At 37.0% G+C, this 27,234-nt stretch overlaps 1 protein-coding gene across 4 annotated transcripts in view; it reads left to right on the top strand.

The window, feature by feature from the left end:
* GABRB2 (gamma-aminobutyric acid type A receptor subunit beta2) overlaps nt 1–27,234 on the top strand; it is a 206,624-nt gene that overhangs the window by 165,678 nt on the left and 13,712 nt on the right. For 3 of the 4 annotated variants that reach the window (XM_081036103.1, XM_081036105.1, XM_081036104.1), the window contains 2 exons: nt 1,188–1,432; nt 5,772–5,885. In XM_081036103.1, coding sequence (XP_080892229.1) covers nt 1,188–1,432; nt 5,772–5,885 — 359 coding nt within the window. The remainder of the gene's footprint in view (nt 1–1,187; nt 1,433–5,771; nt 5,886–27,234) is intronic. The other variant, XM_081036106.1, reaches the window with a different exon arrangement.

The raw sequence follows: 27,234 nt of genomic DNA, 5'->3' as shown, positions 1-27,234 counted from the left end.
GACCGTATCATATTCAGGGTTCTGGTCCCCCAGTGCTTTTTCCAGCATTTATCTATCCCTATCCCTTCAATTATACCTTTGAGGGAAACTGCTCCCCGCTGTTAGAGATGCTTACTCAGCCGGACGAATAATTATAGTTATGAATGCCATCACCTAGTGTGACAATTCCCAGGAGGAATCACGTAATACTTCTGTATTATTTATCTTTGTATGACATGCCTGGGTACCCAATCTAGAAACATGAGGGCTAGATTCCTACTTTGTTACCCACTACCTCCAGTTTCCAAATTTTTGAAATCATTTGTCCATATCATCCGTATAATGCATTCACTGTTGTACTATAATTGTGATTGTTTTAAATTATTTCCCTTCCATCACTCACTTAAATTATTCTGAGAAACTCTTAACTAGTATTTTTTATCCCCATCTTGTATGCTTCCCCCCTCTCCCCCACACTGCTAACAGATGATTCTCCTAAACACAATTTGTCCCTATATCTCCCTGCTTAAAGCTGGTCAGTGGCTTCACATTACCTACAACTTTAATTTCAGACTCCCCATTGAGCTCTGTATATATGGCTTTCCATTATGTAGCTCCGACTTAATCTTCACTCCCTGCCCCATTCTTCCCATCGTATCCTCTACTGTACCCATGTTGACTTTCTTGAGATTCTTTCGATGTGCTGTACACTTTCACCCCACAAAGCCCCCCCTTTTGCACAGAAAGTTCTCTCTACGACCAATGCTCTGAGGTCTGCATCACTGTGGACCTACAGTCCTGGGTGCCTGGGTGACTCCGAATCATTCTTCAAGGATGCAGCTCCAAAGTCTTCATTTCTTCATCTCTTCCTTGTCACATCACAAGACTAAACTAGGGTGTCTCTATATTCTCAACTTCACCCTACATACGTGTCTAACATAGCATTCAGTTCACATATCTAGCCTATCCCACTAGTTATATAACTATAAATATAAAAATATAATTAAAGAAGTTTCTAACATGATTAATGTTTAGTGTAAATTAATGAGTTATGCCTATCTCCAGGGCTGTCACAGAGCTGGGATATAAGTGCCCAGTAATATTTTGTGGCATACATGAATGAGTAAAAGAGTACAATAATCTTTCCAACTGTAATGAGAGTAGCAAGGAAATAGAAGCATCATTACTCTCTCTTATTTTCTTTCCAGGAATTACAACTGTCCTTACAATGACCACCATCAACACCCACCTCCGGGAGACTCTCCCTAAAATCCCCTATGTGAAGGCCATTGACATGTACCTGATGGGGTGCTTTGTCTTTGTGTTCATGGCCCTTCTGGAGTATGCGCTGGTCAACTACATCTTCTTTGGGAGGGGACCCCAACGCCAGAAGAAAGCAGCTGAAAAAGCTGCCAGTGCCAACAGTGAAAAGATGCGCCTGGATGTAAACAAGGTAAATCCAGAGGGCAAGCCCTCCTTGCTTCTTAAACGCATAAAAGAATGCCAGCAATATAGGTTAAAGGCCTTGTTTAATGAATGAGGAAACCAAGGCCCAGGGAAGAGAAGGGTAATTTTCCCCACACCACAAAGCTAATTAGTGATGGAGGCACAATTACAGCCCAAACCCACTCAGATGCCCTTTACCTTAACACTAGGGTCGCCCCACCCAGCATCATCAGAGAACCACCTTTATGACTTGTCAGTATGTAAGTATAATGCGTCCTCTTACTTACTTGAGACTTATTGAAATTTACTCACTTTATTTAAATTTATTTAAAAATGAAATTTCCTATCACATAAATCGGTATCACTTGCTAAAGATCAGCTTAAGTATAAATAAATAAAAGTAAAATTATGTTATTAAATTCTAGATTATACCAGATGAAGGCTCTGGGCCTCAACTCTAAATTCTCTGTGATTTAAAGGAGAGATAATCAAGTACAGAGATGTATTAAATACCCACCAGCTGCAAACTGAGACTTTGTCCTTGAAGTCATCAGAAGGATAGAAAGAGAAGTGCAGGAGAGGAAAGAATAATTTTCTCCTCAAGTGACAGATAATTACTTAATGCCTTGCACATGTACCACTGAAAATCGCTGAAGCAACTGATTGTAGGAGGCCATGGCCTTGCTGAGGTCAGACATAGTCAAAGAACAATTCTCAAGCCATTGTAAACCCAGTTCATTCTTGAAGGATGTGCTCCTCAACTTTGAGTGCCCAGATGAATGGCCCACAGAGCATTAAAAGAAATTCTGTTTAAATTGTTCTGGGTTATGCCTGGGCCTCAGAGTTCATAGTGATGGAGCTAGGAAAACAGTAATACTTTTAAACTATCTGGAAGTATTAACCATACCAATCATTATTTACTTGACATGTTAGTGTTTCTAACGTCCATTCAATTCCAAGGATAGCATACCATACATAAAGTCTACCACTGAGTTTCATTTGGACTAAATCCAGGGAAAGCTTCTGACTCACTAATATTTTTCCACGTAGCTATAGGTCTGATATTTGATTTTGGACTATGCTGTAATCAAAGGCACTGCTTTCCTGGGAGATGTTATTCGTAATGATGCGAATTTTAAGTACAGCCCTTGAAAACCAGTGAACCACAGGTCTAGGAAATTGTCGATTTTCTGCAGTGCCTGAGGTTTCACTTATTGAAAACTGTCAGTAGATTCCACCGAAGCATTACGGCTCTCTCGGGATGTCAAATGAGAGAATGCTATTTAAACCCATTTTATGATTGTCCTTGCCTTAGTAGAGAAAAGAAAATGAATAAATAAATAAAACTATCTCATAAGGCCGCAATTTGAAATGAGTCTAAATCAGTCGCCTAATGCAAAGCTGACTTAATAACATCTGATCTTTTTTCACTTTATCTACCCTATTTTTTCATACCAGTTTGCATTTAAATGATAAATTAAAGATCCAGAGAGTGGCCGTTTTATAGCAAACTGAACCTGGAGAGCCTCAGATAGTTTAAATTCAGTGTACTGCGATGGAGGTAGGGAATGTCTCACTGGGCAGGTAACCCATAGTGATGAAACAGCTCATCCTTTGGCTGAAGTTGGACCCACAAGTCAGTGCATAGAGTATGAAAGAAGAAAAGAGATACGTGGCCTTCTTCTAGGACAGCAGTCCGCAAAACGCAGGCATGTTTGCCCCCACAGGATCTTTGCCAATGTCTGGAGATATTTTGGGTTGTTAAAACTGGGGGCAAGGGACTGCTACTGGCATCTAGCCGGTAGAGACCTGGGTGCTGCTCAACCCCCTGGAAGGCACAGGGCAGCCCCCACAGCAAAGAATGACCCATCCCAAAATGTCCACATCACCGAGATAAAAGCCCCGCTCTAGTCCGCTTCTCTCCCAGACACAATAAGATGTTTGTCCAATTCTTAAAATTCTTTTTAAGGCAAGTGGTTTTCTCCACTTTCTTTGATCAGCAAGCATAACATGTAAACATGAGGAGTTATGCTTTAGCACAGTGGTACTGAAGAAATATTTTGGAGTCAGTTTAAGATTTACCCTCTATTTAATAATTGTACGACAATAGGGGAAAAAAATCAGCCTTGCTGACCTTCAGTTTCCTCATCTGTAAAATTGAGTTAATTCCTTTTTCATAGGTTTTTGTGAAGATTATTTGTGATAATGCATAGAGAGGGTAACATAGTCCTCAGTACATACCGGGTTTCCCTGAAAATATGACCTAACCGGAAAATAAGCACTAGCATGAGTTTTCAGGATGACATCCCCTGAACATAAGCCCTAATGCATCTTTTGGAGCAAAAAGTAATATATAACCTGGTCTTATTTTCGGGATAATACGGTAGGGCTTATTTTATATTATGAGCGTCCTGAAAAATCATGCTAGGGCTTATTTTCCAGTTAGGTCTTATTTTCGGGGAAACACAGTAGTAAGCACTCAGTAAGTGGTAAATAGAAATAAAAGGTTAAAATATTATAAACAGTAGGCTTTATTACTTTTTAAAATAAAATGCACAACCTCCAGACCTACTGGCGATGCTTGCTTGTGTATTTTACATCTATAGCGTGTAGGATGCAATCCCATTCCTAAGAGACAGAATTATCTAGAGAGGAATGCTTCAGGTCAAAAGTTTTAAAGTCAAAGCAGGGAAACCATTTATCAACAGGTATTAGCTGGGAAATCTACAGCAAATGGAGTACTTCAGACTTTATCAATTATTCCTTAGGCCAGAATACTTACAGCTATTTTGATTGGATTAAAAACAAAAGGTGATCATCTAAACTTCCAGACTCCCCCGGTTTCTTTTTTAACCCAGCAGGAAAGGTGAGGGGAGATACACACTGGGCTCTGATTGCACAGTGCTTTCCTTTGTGTCGGCATCATGAATAAAGCTGCTCTATTTTTTTTTTTTTTTAATCAGGAAGGTCCCTTCTTTTCAACTGTCATTCTAAAGCCCCCCTCCCAAAAATAGGGCACATATAATCAACTAAGTATTGTTAGCTGCTCTGGAGGGAAGGGATTGACTTTTTTATCCTTCTTTTGATGGTTTCCTAGAGATGGAAGGAGCGAGTCAGATCATCTAAAGTGATTTTTATACTGTTCTGTGCCTTGAGGTCAGAGCGGAATGCAAATGGAAGGCTAGCTGAGCAGGAGCCCACGTTGTTTCCACAGCATGCATGCTTTCACATTTTTCTGATCTCTTCTCTCTATTAGTTTCCTGTAAATTTTTATTTGAATAAGAGTATCTGCTACTCTTAAAACCCTGTCATTTAAATGATGCAGAAACTAAGACTCTTAAGCAAAGTGAAGTATCCAAGGTTGTATAGTAAAGTTAACAAAATTTCTGAGACTTGAGCTGAATTTTCCAGTCCTTATCCAGTGTGCAATCCACTGGGCTAGCAAGTGAAAAAATAATGTAAAATTAAAAAGCTGATTCCCCATTAATTTATATATTCATTTCACCTGAAAAACCCACCTGACTACACATGAGAGTCCATGGCTGACAAGGAGTGTCAATTTAACAGTTGTTTTTATATGACAAACTAAGTTGTGAAATACTAAGATTTTAAAAATAAACTTCAAACCATCAAGAGCTCTGCTGAACATTTTTTTCCCCAAGTATCTTCTGGAGTAGTTCAAAAAAATATAATCTCTATCCTCGTGTTAGGAGAATCCTTCCTATTATCCCTTGCATTCTTCTATTAGTGTGTGTGTGTGTGTGTGTGTGTGTGTGTGTGTGTGTGTGTAGTATTTGCTTTTGATTAATTTCACCCACTTTTCTTGCTCATGTCTCTAAGTTTTCAGCTCTCCTTTTTTTTCATTTAAGTTTTATGTTATTTCCTTGTTTATTTTTCTGCCAATAACTCAGTATATATGTATTTGTGAATTTAGTTACCTCTGCCTTTCCACCCCATTGGTTCTTTCATGACTCCAACATTTTTATAATTGAGAGACCTACAACCACCAGATTTCCAAATAAAGCTACACCAAAAAGATCTCCATTTGGGGGCATTCTTCATTCTACATTTATGAGTGTTGTGTCTCTGTGTGTACCCACTGTGCCTAATCTTTTGTTATGCAAAGCCACTAAGATCTTTTCAATCTATTTATTTCTAGTGCTTGGAATTTATTTTTTTAAATAATACTTTTAAAAGATATAACTAATCAGAAGTTCTATTCTCTGTGCTCATCAGTCTTTCTAAAGACCAGTAGCATTTATCTATGTCCAGTTTACTTTAACCACCAATCATGATCTAGTGGCATCAGTCGACTTAATTAGCACGTTCTCTACTTTGTCTTCCAGATTTTTTATAAAGATATTAAACAAAATGGGACCCAATATCGATCCTTGTGGGACCCAACTGGAAACTTCTCCCCAACTAGACGGACTACCAATTACGATTTCTCTCTGTATACGGTTAGATAGCCAGTTTTTAATCCATTTATTTGTATTTCTGTTCAAGCCAATTTGTTTAGCTGTTCCCTTTAAAATAATGTATGGGGTCTTTGCAGATATCCTGTGGACTCGTATTCACAGACTTGGGCTAAGTTAAATGTTTTTGTAAGACCCTAATGGGGTTTTCCCGGTGGTTTTTTTGTTTTGTTTTTTTAAATGTAGCCATGATGAACCTAAGCTTCAGTGTTCCATTTAGTCATTATTGTTGTGCTAGAGAGAGAAACCAAGTGGGTCATATCTTGAGATACTTTTTTATTTGTGTTGATAGGACAGTGTGTTATTACACACTCTGGCATTGCTTAGTTTTCTTGTTGTGTTTCTTTGGTTTAGTGGAATAGGTGGAAAATTGGACATTCCTTCTATTGGTTGACTCAGAATTCAAGAACCTGTTTTTTTTGCCCTAGATGATTGTGTCTGGGAATGTTATGTTTGCATTAAGTCCTTGTTGCTTTGTTGTTATTTATTTCACAGATAAGTATTATCTAGGCAGGCCCATCACTATTGAGAGATAAGAGGGAATAATTGAGATTGTTCCTTATCAGAACTCTTGACTTCAACAAACTTTTACAAAGAAAGCCTACTTTGGCTAATATTAATACTTAGAATTGATTTTCTGAATCCTCATGTTTGTAATTCTGAATTGGCAAATTGTCGTTCCTATTGGAAGAGGATGAAGAGGATGATAATCTTCACCATTCCACCTTATCATCCAATAGTTATCCAATTCTGGGGTTTTGTTTTGTTTTGTTAATTTCTATTTCTTGGTGAGGCAGCGAATGATGTTAAATTCTTGTGATCTTTCTTATGAGGACTTGATGCCTGATGAGCTGTCAATATTGTATCTTCTAAGTATCATGTTCTTCCTTAATTTTATTGCTCTGACCCCAAATTCCTTGATACCTTGTTGTTATTTCCTGTGGGGTGGGGGACAAGAACGGTTGACCTATCAAATTGCTGCTTTGTTTTTGGTATTTTAAGTGCTTTTTAACTTCAATACTTGTTATGTAACATATAGTAACACAGTCTGATAAATGGTACTAAGTAGATTCTAGGAGAAGAGATGTTTGAGATTTTGTTAATCACTATTTTAGTCCCAATCCTCTAAACATCCAGTCTCTACTATGTCTGTTCCCTCGGTCTATCTCATTTTGTGTTGCTATTGCTGTTTCTTGTTTTTAATTCTAGCTACTCTTTTTGAAATTTAAGTAGACTGATTTGATTGAGCAGTTTTCTGGGTAGAATGCTAATCATGTAGAAGAAAGCATGTTTGATGGTTGGAGTTTGGGTTTATAATGAAAATGGTTGAAGAACGTTGCAAATTTTCCAAACCAAAATGAAAGTATACTACATGATTGGTCTAATGATTGGGTAGAGTTACATGAAAATTCAGGAAAATCCTCAAATCATGAGGATGTTTTAGAGAATTTGCCTTTTCAGTGCATTAATTTTTTCAGTTCATGGCTTGAAAGAGTTAATGATATTCTCTGATGCCATGTTAAAGAGAATGCTCAATGATTTACAATGAAATGTGAATCTTAATGTTTTCTGCTTTTATACGTTTCTTTGTTCGGTGTGTCTTTATTCTGTCCCTTGAGTTCTTTAGGTTCATATTTAAAGTATGAAATAAGAACGGGTATTCAAAAGTGTAAATAATGGGCTGTTAAACCTGTAATGTGTAAAAGCATTGAGATGTATGTGACAATCCTCAGAGGCAGTAGGGTGTACTAAGAAGATGGTACCTATTAGAATCAGACTCAACTTGGCTCACATTCAGATGTGATCTTTCATGAGCTGTATGATATTAGACATGTTTAACCTTTCCATCCTTCAAATTCCCCAACTGAAAAGCGAAACACTAATGTCTGCCTCATGGAGCTGCTGAGAGGATTAAATGATATAACTGTGTTCAGGACCTTTTACAGTGTCAGACAAAGAGCACTCAGTAAATAGTTGCTATTATTCTGGAGGTGCTAGTGGACGGTGTGTGTCTTCCTCAGTTTTTCTTTTTTCAACTTTATTACCATTTTTCTAATTATAGAAAACTAATTCTAACTAATTCATGATCGCTCTTTAAAAAATGTACAAAAGGCAGTGAAAACCACCCAAACCCCCACATCCAAATATAAGTGTTATTGACACTGGCTTTTATTCACAATTAGTGACATCCTCTTACATACATAATTATGTTCTACTATAGTGTATACTGCTATTTTCCACTCATTTTGTATCTTTAAGTATACATCATTTCTAATGGCTACAAGACATTTTATTGAATTGATGTACCATAATTTATGTAAAGAGCACCTGTTGTCATTGTTTCTAAATTGTTTGCCATTATAAACATCTCTAAAATAAGCATCCCATTACTGACATATTTTCACACTATTGACTCAATCTATCTCTTAAAATGGGATTTCTGTGTCTTAAAGTATGTGCCTTTAAAATGGTGATACATATTACCTATTTGTTCCCTAGAAAAGTTCTGTAGTTTACATACCTACTAGCACCATATGAAAGAGAACAACAAGGCAGTGTACACACACACCCATATACCCATACCACCTGGCCCTTAAAATGACAAAGAAACAGAAAACTGATATCTAACTGTGTTCAGTTGTGAAAAGTATTAGAGTGCAGTGGAGACAGAAGTATTAGAGTGCAGTGGAGACAGAAGTATTGAAAACCGCATGTGCAATTTTTCTCCTCTCTGTCCAAAAGGCATAGAGAATGAGACAGCAATAGAAGAACAAAACAAAAACAATCAACACCCAACTGAAACCTAGGCTCTGCAGAGCTCTCTCGCTCTCTCTCTCTCTCTCTCTCCCTCTCTCCCTCTCTCTCTCTCTCTCTCTGAATTCAGCATGCAAAAGACAAATAATGACTTTTATTGGGAAAAAAGGTATTTCAGGATAAATTAAAAAATTTCTTTTTCATAACAAAAGTTTTTTTCTTACCAAAAATTGAAAGAGACTATGAAACAAAAGGTCAAGAATGAGATGACAAAACAAGAGGCGATTAAAAAGGTACAAATGAAGGCAAAGAGATCTTTATAGAAACTAATATCTATATCTAAAATAATAAGAAAGAGAAAATCAGTATGGCAAAAAATCAGGGCAGTAACACAAAGTTCAGGCCATAGAAAAACATGCAAAATGCTGAGGAAAAGAGATGTAGAGAGAAAAACCATTTAGAGAAAACATAATAAATGTAAAAGACAAGTATAGAGGATTAAACATGAACAACCATGACGTTAGTGAAGTACAGAATGGAGAAAATGGAATAGAAAAAAAAAATGCAGCCATGTGCCACTCAACAACGGGGAGGGGTTACATTCTGAGAAATGCATTGTTAGGCAATTTTGTCACTGTGCAAACATCACAGACTGTACTTACACAAAGCTAGACGGTACAGCATAGCTGAATCATCTGCACACCTAGGATATATGGTAGAGTCGATTGCTCCTAGGCTACAGCATGTTACTGTATGAAAAACAACACAAGATTAAATCAAGCACGAGAGAAAATGATGTAATCAAGAGATGCAGTGAACGGGAGATTTATGATGCAGCTGCCGGCATAACACAGCATCCTCTTTTGCAGTAAACTTTTTTTTTTAATATATAGAAAGAATACACTCTAACATAATGATAAAAAGTATAGTATGGTAAATACATAAACCAGTAACATAGTTACTTATTATTATCAAGTATTATGCACTGTACATAATTGTATGTGCTATACTTTTATGTGACTGGCAGTACAGTAGGTTTTTTCACACCAGTAGCACCACAAACACATGAGTAATGCGTTATGTTAAGACATTAGAATGGCTATATCACTAAGAAGAGGAATTTTTTAGCTCTGTTATAATCTCTATTATAATTCTTACACGCGGTCCATTGTTGACTGAAAAATTGTTATGTGACACATGATTGTATTTAAATATGACATTAACTAATTATAATATGACACTAATAAATACTTCTTGAATGCCTTCCACGTGCTTACACATTGCATATGTTACGTCATAATATAAGTCCCTATTATTACCCTATATTGTTATAAATTTACAGATGATTAACTCAGACCCAGAGAGTGTAATTAACTTAGGGTTAGACAGCTAACAAATGATTGAACGGAAAATATGACTAGAGGCTACACTCTTAACTATTATGCTATATATCATATATGTATACATATCTATAATGAAATTAATCAGTACACCAAAAGGATATACTAGATTCCAAGATAAAAATGATAGAATCTCATTACCAACACATTATATCAATTTGAAAATACTGAACTTTCAGTCAGAAAATGTGAATGACCTACAAGGAAGATTAAAAAGAAGCTAGTTCTCAAACTACCATTTTTAGCATTGTCTATAAGACAATGGAAAAATATGACAGGGTTTAGAAAAGGAGACAATGTAACCTAAGAATGTTATTATTGATATATAAAAGCAAAAGAAAGACAGTCTATTCTCAACATGCAAGATCTTAGAGAACGTAGAATCAGTGAGTCTGTATTTTTAAAAAAAGGAAAATAATAGCTTAATAAAAAAGTCTAGCCCCTTATAAAACGTAAAGTAAACTTTAGAATAGGAAAAACTAGTATGCTATCATTTAGAACTAAAGATAGAGGGTAGAACTAAAGCTATACAACTTCAAAAATTAAAGTTACAAAATAAAAGATAATTAAAATATTTTTAAACTAATCCTGAAGATACATAACAAAAATTGGGACAGATGTTGTTAAGGATGGAAATAGTGTTTGTTTCCTAATTTGTAGCAAGGACTCAAATATGAACCCTTATTTTTAGAGTTTATGAATTGAGAAGTTAGAGACTAAAGAGAGGTTTTAAATTAACATAGGTAACTACTACGACAGTGTCTCTCAAAGGGACTCCCGTAGAATACCTACATCAGGCGTCATCTTGGCGACTTGCCTAAAAAGTCGATTCCACTGGACACATTTAAATCAAAATATTTAATTGGAAAGCTGAGGGATCTACATTTTTCTCTCTCAGATTTTTGTGGTTTACTCTGAGGCATGGAAGTCTGAGGACCATAATGGTAGAAGAATCAAAAACTTACAATTCATGTTGTAAAAACTTTAGATGTGATAATAAGAAAGAAATAGAATAAAGAAAGATGCAGGTTTGCTGAAGCTAGACATCAGAAATAAGGATAAGGACACTTTAACAGCAAATTTAGAGCATAAATGAAGATGATAAAATGAAGACCAAGCTTGTTTTAACTGTTATAATTAGAGCGTATATCATCTCACCTCTCAAAAGAATAAGATTCTCAGATGGAATCAAGCAGCCAAACCCAACATATGCTATTTATTAGAAATACTTCTAAAGTATCAGAAAATATTCTAAGTAAAGCCACAGGCAAAAACAAATGAGACAAATATAAATCTAAAGGACAATAGGATTGGCTATTATTACTCAGAAAGATGAATTGAAGATAAAAAATATTGACATATATATTTAATAAAAATTGTGATCCAAAATAAAGATATAATTATTAATAATTCATATATAATCTATAAAATTCAAATTGAATAGCATCCAAATAAATTAAAGTGATAGGAAATAAAAAGAGAAAATGACAAACATTACCTAAGTAATATATAAAGTTTAATTGTATAAACTCACTTTATATAACTTATGTGTCAAAGATATAATAAAAATTAAATTGAAGAACATTTAGAAAAATAGCTATTTAATATACTTCATAATTAATCTTATGGGATGCTAAAATAGTTAACAGTGAAAAAGTTATAGCTTCAAACAACTTTCTAGCAAGTAATTTTAAAGTTTGAATTAAATGTACAATTCAAGAAGTTAAAAAAGAGCAACAACTTATCTAAAAGAGGCAGAAGAAAGTATTAATCAAGACACATCAGAAAATCAAAACAAAATAATGTTCAAATAAATCAGTTTTAAAAAAAGAATGTTAAGTAAAATAGGGAAATAATTGATCAAGAAAAAATATATATATAGTAAAATCAAAAAGGGAACCAATATGGATACACCAAAGTAAAAAATTTTTAAACCATAATAATTATGTAGAAAGGTAAAATTATGCAAAGATCTTGGAAAATGTGGATAAAATACATGATATCCTTAGAAAATATAAATTAGCAATACTGACCCAAGGAGAAAGAGAAAACAGTAACAGACCAATTACTGAAGATTAAACTAAAAAGATAGAGAACTGTAACTCCCACATCAAAAGGGCATCTGGCCTAGAAGGTTTCACCAATAAATCAAGTCAAACATTAGAAAGAAAATACCTCCAGTAGTATTTAAATTCTTGCAGATCATAGCAGAAAGCAGAAAAAAACTTCCAAATGTTTTAGAAAGTAGCATAACATAAATAAAGTGCCAAAACCATGTATAAAAAAACAAAAGTTACCTAAAGGAAACTGGATCCACTTCACTTGAATATCAATGGGGGGAAAAAATCCTTAGATAAACTTATCAAGTTGAATCAAGAAAATACAAAAAGCAAACTACAGCATAATAGAGATATTAACCATTTATTAGTATGTGAATTGCAGATATTTTTCTAGGCTCTCATTCATGCCATACCAAGTTTTTAATTTTTATATTGTCTAATTATTGGTACTTTTGTAATTTCTGGAATGGATAAAAATTCCTCTTGAAACTCTTAAGTTAAGCAGTCTAAATTTTTCTTTTTATACTTAATTTATTGCTTCATATTTTACATTTAATCCATCTTGAAAGACCATCTTGTTGGTGCAAAATTAATGGTCAACTTTATATTTTTTCCAGGGGTAAAACGAATAGCACCAGCGTTACTGCATTATTTTTTTAAACCTTTCTTCCCAGTGGTTATATTTGGAGAATAGGATGGTAGAAACACTGCTATTTTTCACTATATATAACTTTCTGTAGTGTTTAAACTGTTACAGTGAGTATATATTGCTTTTAAGATTTAAGAAAGTAAGTGTATGCATGTATACTTATGCTCATCTGATCTTCCAGTGTGGTCCTTCTCTCTCTCTCTCTCTCTCTCTCTCTCTCTCTCTCTCTCTCTCTCTCTCTCTCTCTCTCTCTCTCTCTCACACACACACACACACACACACACACATACACAATATCTACCACACCCATATACATACAAACCACACACAAACAGGACTTACTTTCCAAGTTTTCATGTATCACTTAACCAGAATACCCGAAGATAATTAATATAAATAAATAGTACATGCTCATTTCTAATAATTATTGCTTATATTGTATTCTAATAATTATTGCTGTCAGAAAGAAGGAAGTAGAAAGGAAGGGAGTTAAGGAGGGAGGGAGGAAAGAAGAAAAGAAGGAGGGAGGCAGGGAAAGAGGAAGGAGGGAGGGAGGAAGGAAGGAAAGAAGAAAGGAAGGAGAGAGGGAGAAAGGAGGAGGGATGAGGCAACTGTCTGGACTGAACAGTAACTGCTCTTCCCTGGGAAGTCAGGTCCATGCTGTTCAGCTTTCTTATTGATGTTGTCACCAGAGATTCAAAATTCCGGTGACAGTTAAAGAGACCTCTAATACTGTTTCCCAAGCTTGAGCATACCTTTAGCAGCACTGTTCGTAGCCCTCTGCAGATACTGGTCCCATGGAAAAAAATAATAATAATTTTCTAACTCAGTGCAGTAGATTGAAACTCAGGAATCTCAAGATTCAAGTCTCAGCTCTGACACTTAACGAGCCACATTTGTAACATCAGTCGACTCAATCTGTCTTATAAAAAAAAAAAATGATGTGATCTCCAAGATGTAATTCATCTTAAAAAATCATATAGTTCTAGAATGTTTACTGAGTCTTTCGTTCTGAAATTTGTTAGTCACATAGCCTCATTTCTAGCAAACCTATCATTTATTTCTGCTACAAGCAATTGCTTATAATTTGAAATTAAAAAACACACAGGGTTTTTTTTATACTCTGTGGTTAAAAATCATTCTTTAACAAATTTCACTTTGGAAAAATGTGAAGGGGGAAAAAAAGGCCGTAGAGACAAACATGATAAAATACTTTACTGTGTCAGAAACAACTAAAAGTATTTTGGACTCAATTCCTACTCTAAAAATGACTCATCTGAAAAGATGCACTTCTTACATTGGATAAATTAGAAGGGAATGAAATAGTAAACTGTAAAATAAGTAGTAAATAACCAAACAGGCAAGCCCATTACATTTAATGTTACTGCGCCCTGGTGTAGTACTTAACAGTGTTTCCCTCCTTTAATTATCTCAGAAATCACCAGATACAAGGAGGTAGTGTCAGGCAGGAAAGAGGAGGATTCCTTCTGCTTACCTTCCTTTAGTTCTTCTTACTGGGCTAATAATAAAATATACGTAAGTGTAGATTACAAAATGAAAAAAATTTAATACGTGCACATGGGACAATCACAATAAGATACTCATGTCATAAAATGAGACTCAAAGAAATGATTGAACCAGGCAACATTTTATAGTTTTAGACAAAGAAACAATACATCGCTGAAAAAATTCACAAGGCAGTGAAAATTCTGCTCATTAGAAAGGAAACTAAGCAAGGTGTGCTTATCCATTAGAATGTATCCGTGAGGAATCTAAACAGGGTTTGGGCTTGGGTAGTAAATCAGTAAAGGTGCTTCAAGGCTTGTTTACAGGCTTTCCTCACCTAGATTCTTTTTTTTTCTTTTTCTTTGTTTTAGTTTCAGGTGCACAAAACAATATAATAGTTAGACATTTATCATTTATATCCCTCACACAGAGACACATTATGTAATAATTACACATTATGTAATAATGTGTCTCAGGAGAAGGGAGGGTATCCATCACAAGGGAGATTTATCCCCTGCTTTTAGGGGCACGGAGAAGTCAAAATTTTCTTCGTTCATGGGAGAATTCTTAAGTAACTAATTCAAAATAATCAACATGCCATTGTAGGACTTGGGGCAGCCTGGCTTGGGCCGCAACAATGGATCTAATCCCCATTGTGTAGATGAGAAAATGGAACAGACACCTAGGAAGCCAGCAATGAAACACAGGCTTAGGACCAAAGCCATGGAATGTGTCTGGCGTGTTCTTTTCCACTACACGGTCAGTTTCTCTGCAAGTCTCTTCTGATTCAGTGAACCTGGCCATCTCCTGTTCGGCAAGGAGGCAAACATTTACTGACTCATTTTCCTGGAATGAGAATGACAAACAATTAATTAAAAGTTGAAAATATGTTTATTCTGTCAGAATACCCAGGTCATCGCCAAACAAAACCACAGAAAAAATGTATGTCACACTTTGTGGTTTTCAAAGCACACAATAATACTTTATCTCTTTGGGTGCTCAATTCCATTCTAGTATTAATATTTGAACACGATACCATTCTATTATTAATATCTGAATATTATATCACCACCAGCATATGGCTCCAGTACGTAAGTCAACCCCACTTAGTAGTGGATTACTAGCATAGTCTTTCAGGAGAAATAATATACTCATTTTCAATTTTGAGACAAAGATTTGCCCTTTAAAGTTTTTAAGTTAATATAATACTTATATATACTATAAACATTTAATTTATTTCCTCTTCTCCTTTATAAATATTTGTCAATAAATTCATGGTGTACTTTGCAGTTGATAAAATCTCAGATTCTAGGAAATGTAGTAACAGCCCTAGTATCATGAATACAATGTTTACTGAGAAAACTCTGGAAACATTCTGAACTGTTGAGAAATATACAGTAAGAAAGAAAACTGTGTTCCATGAGCAGCCGTGGGAATCAAAGACTGGCATTAAATTTTTATTAACCATCCTTCCATTAATATTAAATTATTTTGTAAAACAACAAGTACAGCACCTCTAGCAACCTTATCTTCCTAAAGAAATTAGGAATGTTTTATGGTCTCTGCTGAGGAGAGGTTTGCAGGATTGCCTGATGCTTGTTTCATTTGGGCAAAGAAAGCTAGGGAGACATAACAAAAGTGAACCGTGACATAATTTTGAAATCTCCTTCAGCAATAAACAAGCTGTTTCTTTGCCTCTCAACACCTTCTAGCTTCTGCTACAGAAAAATTTCTGGAATTTGCACGGGCTTCAAGGACACCACAGCAGGCTTCCTCCACTGAGGACACCTGCTGTGACTCTCCACGGGGGAGTAAGCATCTCTGAGTCAGTCGTGAAGGGCAAACCTGCCAAGCCCAGGTGCCATCCTGAGAGTGCCCTGCAGCTAGGAGCCCTCAGCAGTAAATACAGCAGCTTTACAGAGCATTGCAGATTTCCTCAGCCCTGGAGGGATTGGGATCCATTGGGTCCTTTAGTTCAGCAGTTGAGAATGTTGGCCCCCTGAAGCCAAAGACATGGGCTGCATTCCTGTAAGAAAGACTCTTTCCTTTGCATTCTTTTCCCTCCTCATAGCCCCTACAGGATAAAGTTAGACTTTCCTCACAAAAGGCACACATTTGCAAGGAACACCATCAATGGGGTGATCATTAAGCAAGTGTTTATCAAATCATAGCTCCTGGAGAAAAGCACAGTGGTTAAAGGACAGAGGCAGACGTAGCGTAATCAGTCCTACTTGATTCTGGATTTGAGACAACCCTGAGTTCAAGCCCTGTGACTGTCACTCATTACCTAAGTGATCATGGGAACAGCTCTCTGAGCCTCAGTTTCCTCATTTGTAAAATGTGGCTTACAGTTCCACCCTCAACATATGGTGTTAATGATTGCAGGAGGCACTACATGGAGAGTTCTTGTCAGGTCGTATGCATTAGATGAACGGTGACCATCTAAAATGGTTGACGGCTACCATGAAAGAGATCACAAGGGCACAACTCTGACTTTTCCTATTAAGATTTGTTTCTAAATTCAGTAGCAGTGTCTCTCTCCATCTGATGGAATGGTTCACTGTCCGTATAATATTCTCTTAAATTGTGTGAGATAATCAGAATGAATAGTATATGGTACAGATGATACATGCTGCTAAGTTTCAGAGGCCCGAGACATTACCCTCAAATGCATGTTTAGGAAAAGCTTTCATCTCAAAAAGGAAGCAAGGAGCTCTTCTGCCCATCCAGGTTGTACATGGCCAAAATAGAACAGCAGTATTTTAACCCTTCAAAAACATTTAAGGATCCTCTCATTTTATAAATGAAGAAACTGACCCCTAGAGAGGGGGAGGGACTAGTGGAAGGACACGTAGCCATTAAATAACAAAGACTCCAGTTTGGGGGCATACCTGCCCCTTGTCCAACATTGCATTTCATTCCTCAACTTGGCAGTCCACAATAATTAGACCTGTGTCTTTCCTCAGTCCCTTGCATTGTTCCAATAAAGCACTCTGAGAAGTGTTAGCAAACAGAAAGCCGTTCTGGTGAATGGCAAATGTCCCATCCCTGCTGCTACCCTCCTGTATTTAAATTTTAGCAAATCTCCCAAATGATTCTGATGTTTATGAAGCTTGCTAATTTACTAGATATTCTTATAAGCCTCTGAAATTTTACTGATGACAAAAGCTGAGGCCCAGAGAGAAGTAACATATTCAGTCCCACAGCTAATAAGTGGCAAACCTGGGATTTGAATCCACGGGGTTTTTTTTGGTTTTGTTTTGAGAGTTTTCACTTTTTTGTACAGAGCCTTAGCATCAGACTGGCAGTTGGGTTTGATGTTCTTTCCTGTCTTCCCAAATTCACCGTTTTCCTGTTTTCCTAACTCAACCTGCAGCCTCTCCTTTGTAAAGCATAGTCACATTTTTTATTGTGTGCCATCATCACAGATCTCAGAGCTGAGGGTCATTTAGTGTTAAAATGGAACTGACAGATGTTTGACAAGGCTTTGTCAGATTAACAGCAGTTCTCCTAACGAGAATTGGGCTGTGAGCGTGGATGGTGCATTTGGCATATCCTCACTTGGGTAATTCACCGTGTAATTGGCTAAACGCACAGAAGCCATCAGACCGCAGCTGCACAAGGGATCCCTGGTAGAGGTGGATTTGATCATTCCCTTTCCGGCTCGGTCTCCCCGTCCCCGCCCCCCCCCCCAGGGCTTGGTTGGCACCTTGGTTGTGATTAATTCAGCATTCCATAGGGGAAGAAGCACACAAAAAAACTCACCAATTAACTCCTCCCCCTCTTTACTATATAGAGGATGAAGATTCTGTTTAGTTTGGAGAGCTACCCAAGGTTCTTAGTAAATTCCATTAAAAAAAAAAAAATTCTAGTCACTGACTTTTAGCACTTTAAGAGATCATTGAAACCAGTGCTTCCCAATCTTCAGTGTGCATAAAAGCTACCTAGGTACCTTGTTAACAGGCAGATCCTTATTCTGTGGCTCTAGGGTGGGGCTCAAAAGTCTGCATTTCTAACCAAGTTCCTGGTAATGCCAAAGACGCTGGTCTGCGGACCACTCTGAATAGCAAGGGCCTCACCCAGGGGACACACATGAGTTGTACCTTAAATATTAACCCTGACTGACTAGTGCTGGCCGCCTTAAGGCTACACAGAGGATTCTGTAGTTGGCTCAGACTAGCTGCTCAATTCGCAATGCATATCACAAGCTAAAGAACAGGAAACCTCACCTCAAAAAATGATCTCTCTTTTTCTTTAATTAACACTTCTTATTTGTAGTTGCATTTTTTACAACATTTTTAGTTCCTTGGTTTTGTTTTATTTATCTTTGAGGTAACATTACATTAGTTTAAGGTGCAGAATGTAATGTTTTAACGTTAATATCTATTGCAAAATGATCACCACAGTAAGTCCAGTTAACATCCATCACCATACATAGTTACAATTTTTTTTTTCTTGTGGTATCTCATTTTTACATGCAGAACCTGAAACCCAGAAATAACAACAGTTTGTTTGCTCAAGGTTGTATAAGCTAGTTAGTGGTAGAGCTGGAATTAACTAAAGCTGTAATGTAAACCTAGATTTCTCTTTCTGACTTGTACATTTTAATCACAGATTGCATGTGAAACATTTAAAATGTTTTTCCTCAATTCTGTAAAATGGTAGAACCAGCCACAGAGTCCCAATTTGGATTCAGGAAGCTAGGAAACTCACCCTAGGCCAGCCTCTGAAAAGTCCTGCAACTCTGGGAAAAGAATTTCTCAGCGCCTAAGTTTTGTTATACAGAAGATGTGGAAGTCCAGGCCCTCGTGGTCTTTCAAATTCACTCTGATGTTCTAGAAGGCAATGAGATAAAAGATATGAAAGTCCTTTGACAAAACATAAGTGACTTAAATAAATGGAGGGCATTTTTTTATTATTATTAAAATTGCTGTAGGATGACATTAAACTTTTCTCACGAGATTATTGATTTTGAAAAGAAAAAATATTTTATAATTATGAATTATACATGATCTATCACTGTCCTAGGTTGACTTTCATCTGAAACAATTGAATATTATTATTTTGAATTGTATTAATGACATCCTTCTGATTTTCCACCCACCTTTCATGTATGTGGCCTGTGCAAAGCATGCATTGAGGCATGGGGGTGGAAGGGAGCAAGCGAGCCAAAATCTTGTCAGTGATGTCTTGTTCTGAAATGAGATGGCTGCAGTAGCAACAAGGATCCGGGGTCCTCATTCATGCCCAGAAGGCAAGATGGAGATTTTGTTTTTTGGGGTTTTTTTGGTGTTTTTTTGTGTGTGTGTTTTTTTTTTTAATCCAAAGGCTTCCAGCAAACCTTTCCTTTCTTTTAATTGGCTCAGTTGACTTAGGTCTCCTACCCTTAAATCAATCTGTGGCAAGGGGAGGAGAAATACCAAGACTAACTGAAAGCAGTCAGTTCCCACCTGGAACAGGAGTCTGTCTCTACTGCTGTTACAATGGGTGGGATAGATTCAACTACAACACCAACTACAGCTACAAGGGGCTAACTGGGAAATAGAAAGAATTAGCCTACCTACTTACATAAATTAGTACCCATGATAGCAATGGTTACCTTTTGTTACGTACCTAATTGTATGCCAGACGTGGTGGTAGGATCCTAAAATAACTTATTTCAATCTTAAAACAAACCTTCATATAATGTGGCTTCATTTCCAAGATGAGGAAAACTGAGGCTCAGCTAAGCTATGGAACTTTCCCAAGGTCACACAGCTAATCAGTAGAGAAGCTAGAATTCAAAGCTGATTCCAAAACTGATGTCGTCAAGACTTAGCTATATAGATGTTCTTATCTACACTGAAATTTAAAATTCTGCTGTGCAAAGATTGTCTACAAAATGCGACTTCATGTTGTCATTATCATTATAGTAAAACTTTCTTTATAGATTCATTTAATTTGGAGAAAGACATAGTTCCCATAAGTGAAGCCAGAAATAAATCTGAAAACGTAATTTTGTTGATGGGTGCACACTCTCCATTCCCAAACTTTAACTCATCCTGTTGGCAAGTAACAAAGTGAGACATTTTGAGTTACCTCTTGGCCTCTGCACACGGTAAGGATAAAGAACAAAACAAGGTCCCCAAAGGAAGCATCAGAAGAAACATTATTCACAACCTCTTTTCTTAGGCATGTGAATAATGAGGTCTCAGCTTTAAATACTTTCCTGGGGGATTGAAACTAGAAGAGTCACACCGCCTAAAACCTATAGGACATTTTTTTGCCGAATGGCTGTAGCAAAGAGAAACACATCTGAATTGATGCATTCATTTGTTTCCCAAAGAGTGGTTGAGTACCTGCTGTGTCCCCCTCTGTCACCACTTCCACAGCAGTTTAAGTTGGGAACTGGTTTAGCATCTCAGAACTATCCTGATCATGATACAGGACAAGCTCAGCTCCTCCACCTGCTTGCTTCTATAATAATAGAAGTAACTGTTCCTTGAGTTTATCATATAGGAAGGGCACTCTTTTAGGTGCTTTACATGAGTTATCTCATTTAATCCTCACCACTACCCAATAAGGCAGATACCACTATACCAGTTTTACAGTTGAGAAAACTGAGGCCCAGAAAGTTTCAGTATCTTTCCCAAAATCATAAAGCTTAGTGACCTTGCCTTTTACCCCGTCTGCTGTTAACCTGGCTTCAGAGCCCACTATGGCCTCAGCCCAAAGGAAGGTGGATGCTTATAGGTTCATCCTGAGAATTCCTGCAGTCTAGAGGTAAAGGCTTTAGATACGATGGTAGCCTATTTTAAACTCTAATCTCTTATTTCACAAAGTGACTCTTCCTAAAAATGCAGTCAAACCAAGTTAGCGGGAAAGATCCCGGGGGAGAAAATGAGATATGTCCAGCTGTGTAAGTTGGCACTTACTCGTAGAGGTCTCCCTTCTGCTTTCTCTCTTCATTTCCCCAGGCCTGATAGGTGTGTGTGCCCTTGACCCTGCCCTGATGAAGGCCCAGGGCTGCCTTTGTCCTCCCCCTTCTGTGCTCAAGCTCTGATCACTGGCCTGCCTGTGTTCTTGTCACTGTTCCTTGAGTTGCACGCTGCATGTTTATATTTCTTAAACGTCTTCCCCTCAGAACAGTAGGGAATTTCACTCTTTCAAGGTGACACATAATAGGTCCTAGTATACCATCAATCCTAAGTGTGATGACTCTGAAATAAAACTGTCTGGGTTCAAATCTCAGATCCCTTATTTTACTCAGGTCCCTTGTGTTACTTTCAGCAAGTGACTTAATTTCTCAGTCTCAGCTTGCTCGGCTATTAACTCAGAGTTAAGCAGAGCCCTACCCCAAAGGATCGTGATGAGGAATCGATGGAGTAATTCATGCAGAGTGCTTATAGCTGTGCCTGGAATACAGCAGACATGTCCTCTAGATACTGACTAACGGTATTACCTGCTGAACCAGGAGCTACTTCTTGAGTCCCTATCAAACTTACTCCTTGCCCTCACAGAGCCCACGTCCCCAAGGGGAGATACACCTTAAACAAATACCTGTAGAAATAATACATCATTATAAATGAAACGGGCAGTGAGGAAAGTGTCTACATTACTAGGAGAGCATATCAAGGACCTAATATAGTGAAGGAGAATCATGGATACTCACCAGTGGAAGGAATTTTTGAACTGAGGTCTAAAAGATACAAGATGTATAAGAGTAAGGAAGGATAAATAGGGGTCCTCCTACTTCCAATTATCCGATGAAGAAAATGTTACAAATTCATTGGTCCTATTTAAACAGGGACATAATATTCAGTATCAGTAATGTTCTATTAAGAAATTGTCTGGAGCTTATAATTCCTTTTGTTATAATTAATTATTTTCCATTTATATTTGTTATAATCACTGCCCATAACATCAGTTATTTTGTCTTTGTTGTATACAATGGGTACATGCTTATAAGTACAGTCTTCTCTTGGTATTCGAGGGGAATTGGTTCTAGGACACCCTTTCCTTGGACACCAAAATTTGCAGATGCTCAAGTCCCTTATATAAAATGGCATAATGTTTGTAGATAATCTATGTACAACTTCCCTCATACTTTAAATCATCTCTAGATTACTTATGATACCTAATATATCAATGCTAATTAAATAGTTGCTATGCTATATTTTTTTAGGGAATAATAATGTATACATCCATCATAAGTCTAACTACATCGTACATGTCAGCAACAACATAATGTTTTGTTTTGGGTTTTTTTTCCCCAAATATTTTCAATCTGTGGTTGGTTGAATATGTGGGTGTAGAATCCAGGAATATGGAGAACTGACTATATACACTTTGTTGTTTTGACTATATCATTTTTTTATAATTACTGTTAATTCAGCTTTTACCAGTGCATTTTTTTAAGCACAGCTCCTAGACCCAGTGCTATTAAGTACCCAACATGTCTGAACTCCCACTTACAGATTCACTCATTTATGCTAATCCATGTACCCTGCCCATCCAGCCTACCTCTCTTCAAGAAACCCAGTTGAGTACCACCTTCATGCCCCCACCACTCAAGAACCAAACCAAACTCTGAATCCATAGAAACCAAGGTCATTGGCTGTATTCCCTGCATCTCTGTGGAGTTGAATGTGCTGCTTCTTCCTGTTACCTTTTTGTTACGTGTTCATGGGAGTCCTGCCTATATGGTCTGCATTCCGTCAGCTTTCTGGCTTCTTAGTCAAATTAAATAAAAAGCAGTAGGAGGCAGTGGATAAGATTCTGGGAAAGGAGTGTCTCAGATACCTATGAGTGGACCTGATTATATTCTAGATGGGGTTTTTTGAAGTCAGTAGACTGAGAAATTCTCTATTCAAGTCAGTATCTCCTAGAATTGTCAGATTTTTAGATGCATTAAAATGTTGGCACCTTGTCTAAGGAAGACAGAAACCAAACCTTGGTTTCCTGGCCTTTAGCTGAAAGCCAGAAGCAAATTATAATTTGCCTCTGACCCAGAACTGAGGCAATGGTTGGTTCCGAATGCCCAAACCCATCCTCATTAGTTTATGGGACAAGGTTAGGATCAGTTTCAAAACCCAGGACCAAGAGGAAACCATGAGTCTCCCAATGACCTGGGATGATTTGGACTGCAACCTTTAAGTCAATCAATGCCAGTCAATCAGGTCTTGAAATTTGACCTGATGTATCACATTTATTACTCACTCTCCTGAGCTTTGGAAGATTATGAAGAGGCGGGATATGTGGAGGGAAAAGTCGCCCCTTTCCTTCACTCTTAGCCATGTGCACTGACAATATGTGTAAGTCAGGGGAAAATTAGATCTTGTCTTCTGCTAATGGTCAGCATTCTTCCCCTCCCTCTACCCCTGCACATTGGAAACACTTGAATGTTTCCAGCCCTGGGAAAAGAAACCAAACCAAATGTCCTCTATGGTACTATTTAAAAATGAATTCAGAAATTGTGAATTACTAATTACATGATGTGCATACAAATCTTTGGAAGTCATTGCTCATAATGCTTTGAATTGCATGAACCAGCTAATGAAAAGATTAGATCAATCATGTCTCTCCAGCCTGAACTTGAGTCAATAATTCAGATCATAATTGAATGAGAACAAACCTCATCCCTCAGGATGTAAGCCCGCAGGTGTTAAAACTTCTTTAAGTTATCAGAATTGGGTAGGCAGATTCTCACATCTATCGCTCTGAAATTTGTCAAAATAGAACTTTGGGCTTAGGAAAGCTCATTTTAAAACCTGGCTCCATTGCACACGTCCTAAGGGTCTGTATTAATTTAAAGTGAGTCCTTCTTTGGATAAATGTCCATAAAATTAATAGGTTGTAAATATAGTTACCTTCACTTTTCCTCTTTCATGGTGGTTTCAGTATGATCCCAATCTCTTATTTTTTACCCATACAGTTAAAATGACTCCTGACTTTGAACTTTAAACTTCTAGCTTATACTTTATTAAATTAAGAAGATGAAACCAAAAATGAGTTTTCAAAAGAAATGAGTCAATTTAGCATATATTTCATTAATTGTACTTTATTATTATTATTAAATACAGAAATTTGAATATATTCTCCTTTCACCCAAATTTAACATTCATCTTTCTATTGCAATCCAAATATTATTTATTAAAAAATCAGTGATATGTAGTTATATATATATGTATATATATATACATATATATATATATATAATGAATTCACATAAGTTAACACATTCATAGAAAGGAATTATTTTTCCAAGAGAAGTGCATTTGATTCTGTGAGAGTAAAAGGAATGGAAGATATTAAGGCACAAAAAAATTAGGAAGATTACTTACAAAGTTCAAGCACAGATAGATACTGCAGAATTTGCTACAGCGAGGCCCCTCCTCCTGGTGGGGAAAACAAATGCTAATACTGGATCAGCATTACAGTTTGCAAGGGAGCTCCAAAACTACAGGATTTTTTTTCACGTGAATTTTCCTTATCCATCATTCCTGTGTTATCCCATACATTTTTTTAAAAAAGCAATTGGTAATTATAGATTAAATGGAACTGAAAGGCAAACTTTTTCCAAATTAAATCTAAAAGAAATTTGATACATCAACCTTAGTGATTTTAACCACTGTTAGTGATATTTAAAAATTTGAATTTGTATGTCCTTTAGACAGGCCTGTATTTTTTTAGTCTAATTCATTTCAGAGCTAACTTTTTATTTTCCATTACTACATCCGTTTCACGCTTTTATATGATCTCCATAGCTTGTTTGGATCAAGTAATCCTGTAACACTCTCAGTAATTCAAGTGAGCAAGTTTTTTAAAGACTTTTATTACAAATAGAGCTAGCATACAATATTATATTATATTAGTTTCAAGTGTGCATAGTAGTTATTCAACATTTATGTACCTAGAGTAGTGATCACCATGATAAGACCAGCAACCATCTGAAACCGTACCACATTATCACAATATTATCTACTATATTCTCTATGCTGTAATTACATTTTTTATTTTGAATACTACTTCATACCAACTATAGTGGTCAGCGTTAGGGATACATAAGCAGCAAGATACAGTTACTGCCCACGTGTTTGCTGTCATGAGGTACACAGGGTTCCCTGAGGTCAGAGCAAGAGATTTAAGGTGGTGGAGGGAGTTAGCAAAGTCTTCCCTAAATCCACCTAGATTTTCTAGATGAACACTGAGGCCGAGGGTACGCCAGGATTAAACACAGTTCTCATCTCTGAAGTCATTGTTCTTTTCACTCTCATTGTGGGTCTTGAAAAAGTCAGGGACCCATATGGGAAGGACGAGAAAGCAGGAGCATTAGTTCACTGGACAGCTCACCCTTGTCAAATGTCTTCTCACTGCTGGTCCTCTATTAATCATAGCCTTAACAAAAGTCTTATCTGCTGGGGTCCTTTGGAGAGGAAAACCTTAAGAGGTCTACTTCTTACTTCTTCCAAAAACTTCACTACCACCCCAACAACAGCTGAAAACCTCACTAAGCTCCTTTGAATCACCCACTTAGTCAGATGGATTTGTGTGTATGTGTGTCTGAAGCAGAATCTTTTTCACCTTGTAAGGACTGAAAAATAGGGTCACACAGGTCGCTGACCCATAAGAAAGAATTCATTCATTTGAATCCTTAATAAGGAACCATTTTACTAACGGTTGTGTAGTAACCCTTGAGATATGTATTAACGTGATCTACCCATGAGAATTAAAAAGTTGAAAATCAAAACAACAACCAGGTTGTTCATATCTGAGAGCCACTGGTGTCTCCTTCGTAGATATTTCACCCCACAGTGAAAATATTCAGTAGAAAGAGTTGAAGGTTTGAAATCTGCAATCATAAATTTATTTAAATTATCATCTTACCACTTACCTAGCTCCTAGCTACCCCTGAACTCCTGGATTTTGATGGGAAGGGCTGTTTACAAATACAGTATTAACTCCATCCTCATAATATGGTTGTGACATTTCAAACACTTTATATTAACACAGTAGAAGCCAAAAAGACAGTAAAAATAATCTCAGCCCCTCCCCCCTTTTTTCCTAGTTTTATCAAAAATCCCTCCTGTAACTACCTGGGTATTTCAGCAGTAGTCTCCTGTATTTGCAGCCCACATCTAAATGCCATATTTTGTTACTATTTCTCCATTTGCTTTGGTGGAGTCATTTGAAAAGTCAGTGCTGGTCTTCTCTTGCTCTCCTAGAATCTCCATTTTATGTTCTAGTTGGGTGAACTTCCTCTCACCTCTCAGCATACTGAGTGCATGCTAGGCAGTTTCAGAGTGTTTTTCCTTTGGAAAGAGTGCTTTGGGTATTCCCAGGTGGTTAACAGTTCGGGGCCTTAGCATTTCACTTTACTGAGGTCACAATGTCATTTCATAGAAGATAAAACAAGATCTCCTACCCACACACTAGTCACAGGAATTGGAAATTGCAGAGGTAGGATTTCGTGGATTTCTACAATTTCTCTTCTCTTGACAATATGAGTGGTGAACTGGAATTTAAAATAGCCCCATTCTCCCTTCCCAAGTTAAGCATGTGATGTTGCTGAGTGTGATTTGTTTTCCAATATGTGACTGTAAGATAAGGGCATCCCTCCAGAGCAGACACCTGTCACTGAGAAAGGTGCCGGAAAGGAAGCCCCACCCCTGAAACCACACCTGGAATTAACGAATTATCATATAAAAATAAGGCTCACTCTTCATTGTTTAGTGCAGTAGCTTTTAGGCAAGCTGGAACTCTGTTAGTCCAGCAGGTTTCTTTTCTTATTGGGAAAAATGTGGGAATGGGGAATGGAAAGAAGGACAAGAAAACCTCTTACTCCAAGTGTTTAACATCAATTTGTCATGGGTAGACCAGTCAGCACATGGGTTGGTCTGGAAAATAACTCAAGTCAGCATAGAAGGCCATCCATCTACCCAATACGAGTAGAAGAGCTGATGCAATTGGGGTGCAAACTGCCCTCA

This window comes from Rhinolophus hipposideros, assembly GCF_964194185.1.
Source record: "Rhinolophus hipposideros genome assembly, chromosome: 23".
Lineage (NCBI taxonomy): Eukaryota > Metazoa > Chordata > Mammalia > Chiroptera > Rhinolophidae > Rhinolophus > Rhinolophus hipposideros.
This window is presented reverse-complemented; position numbering and strand designations above follow the sequence as displayed.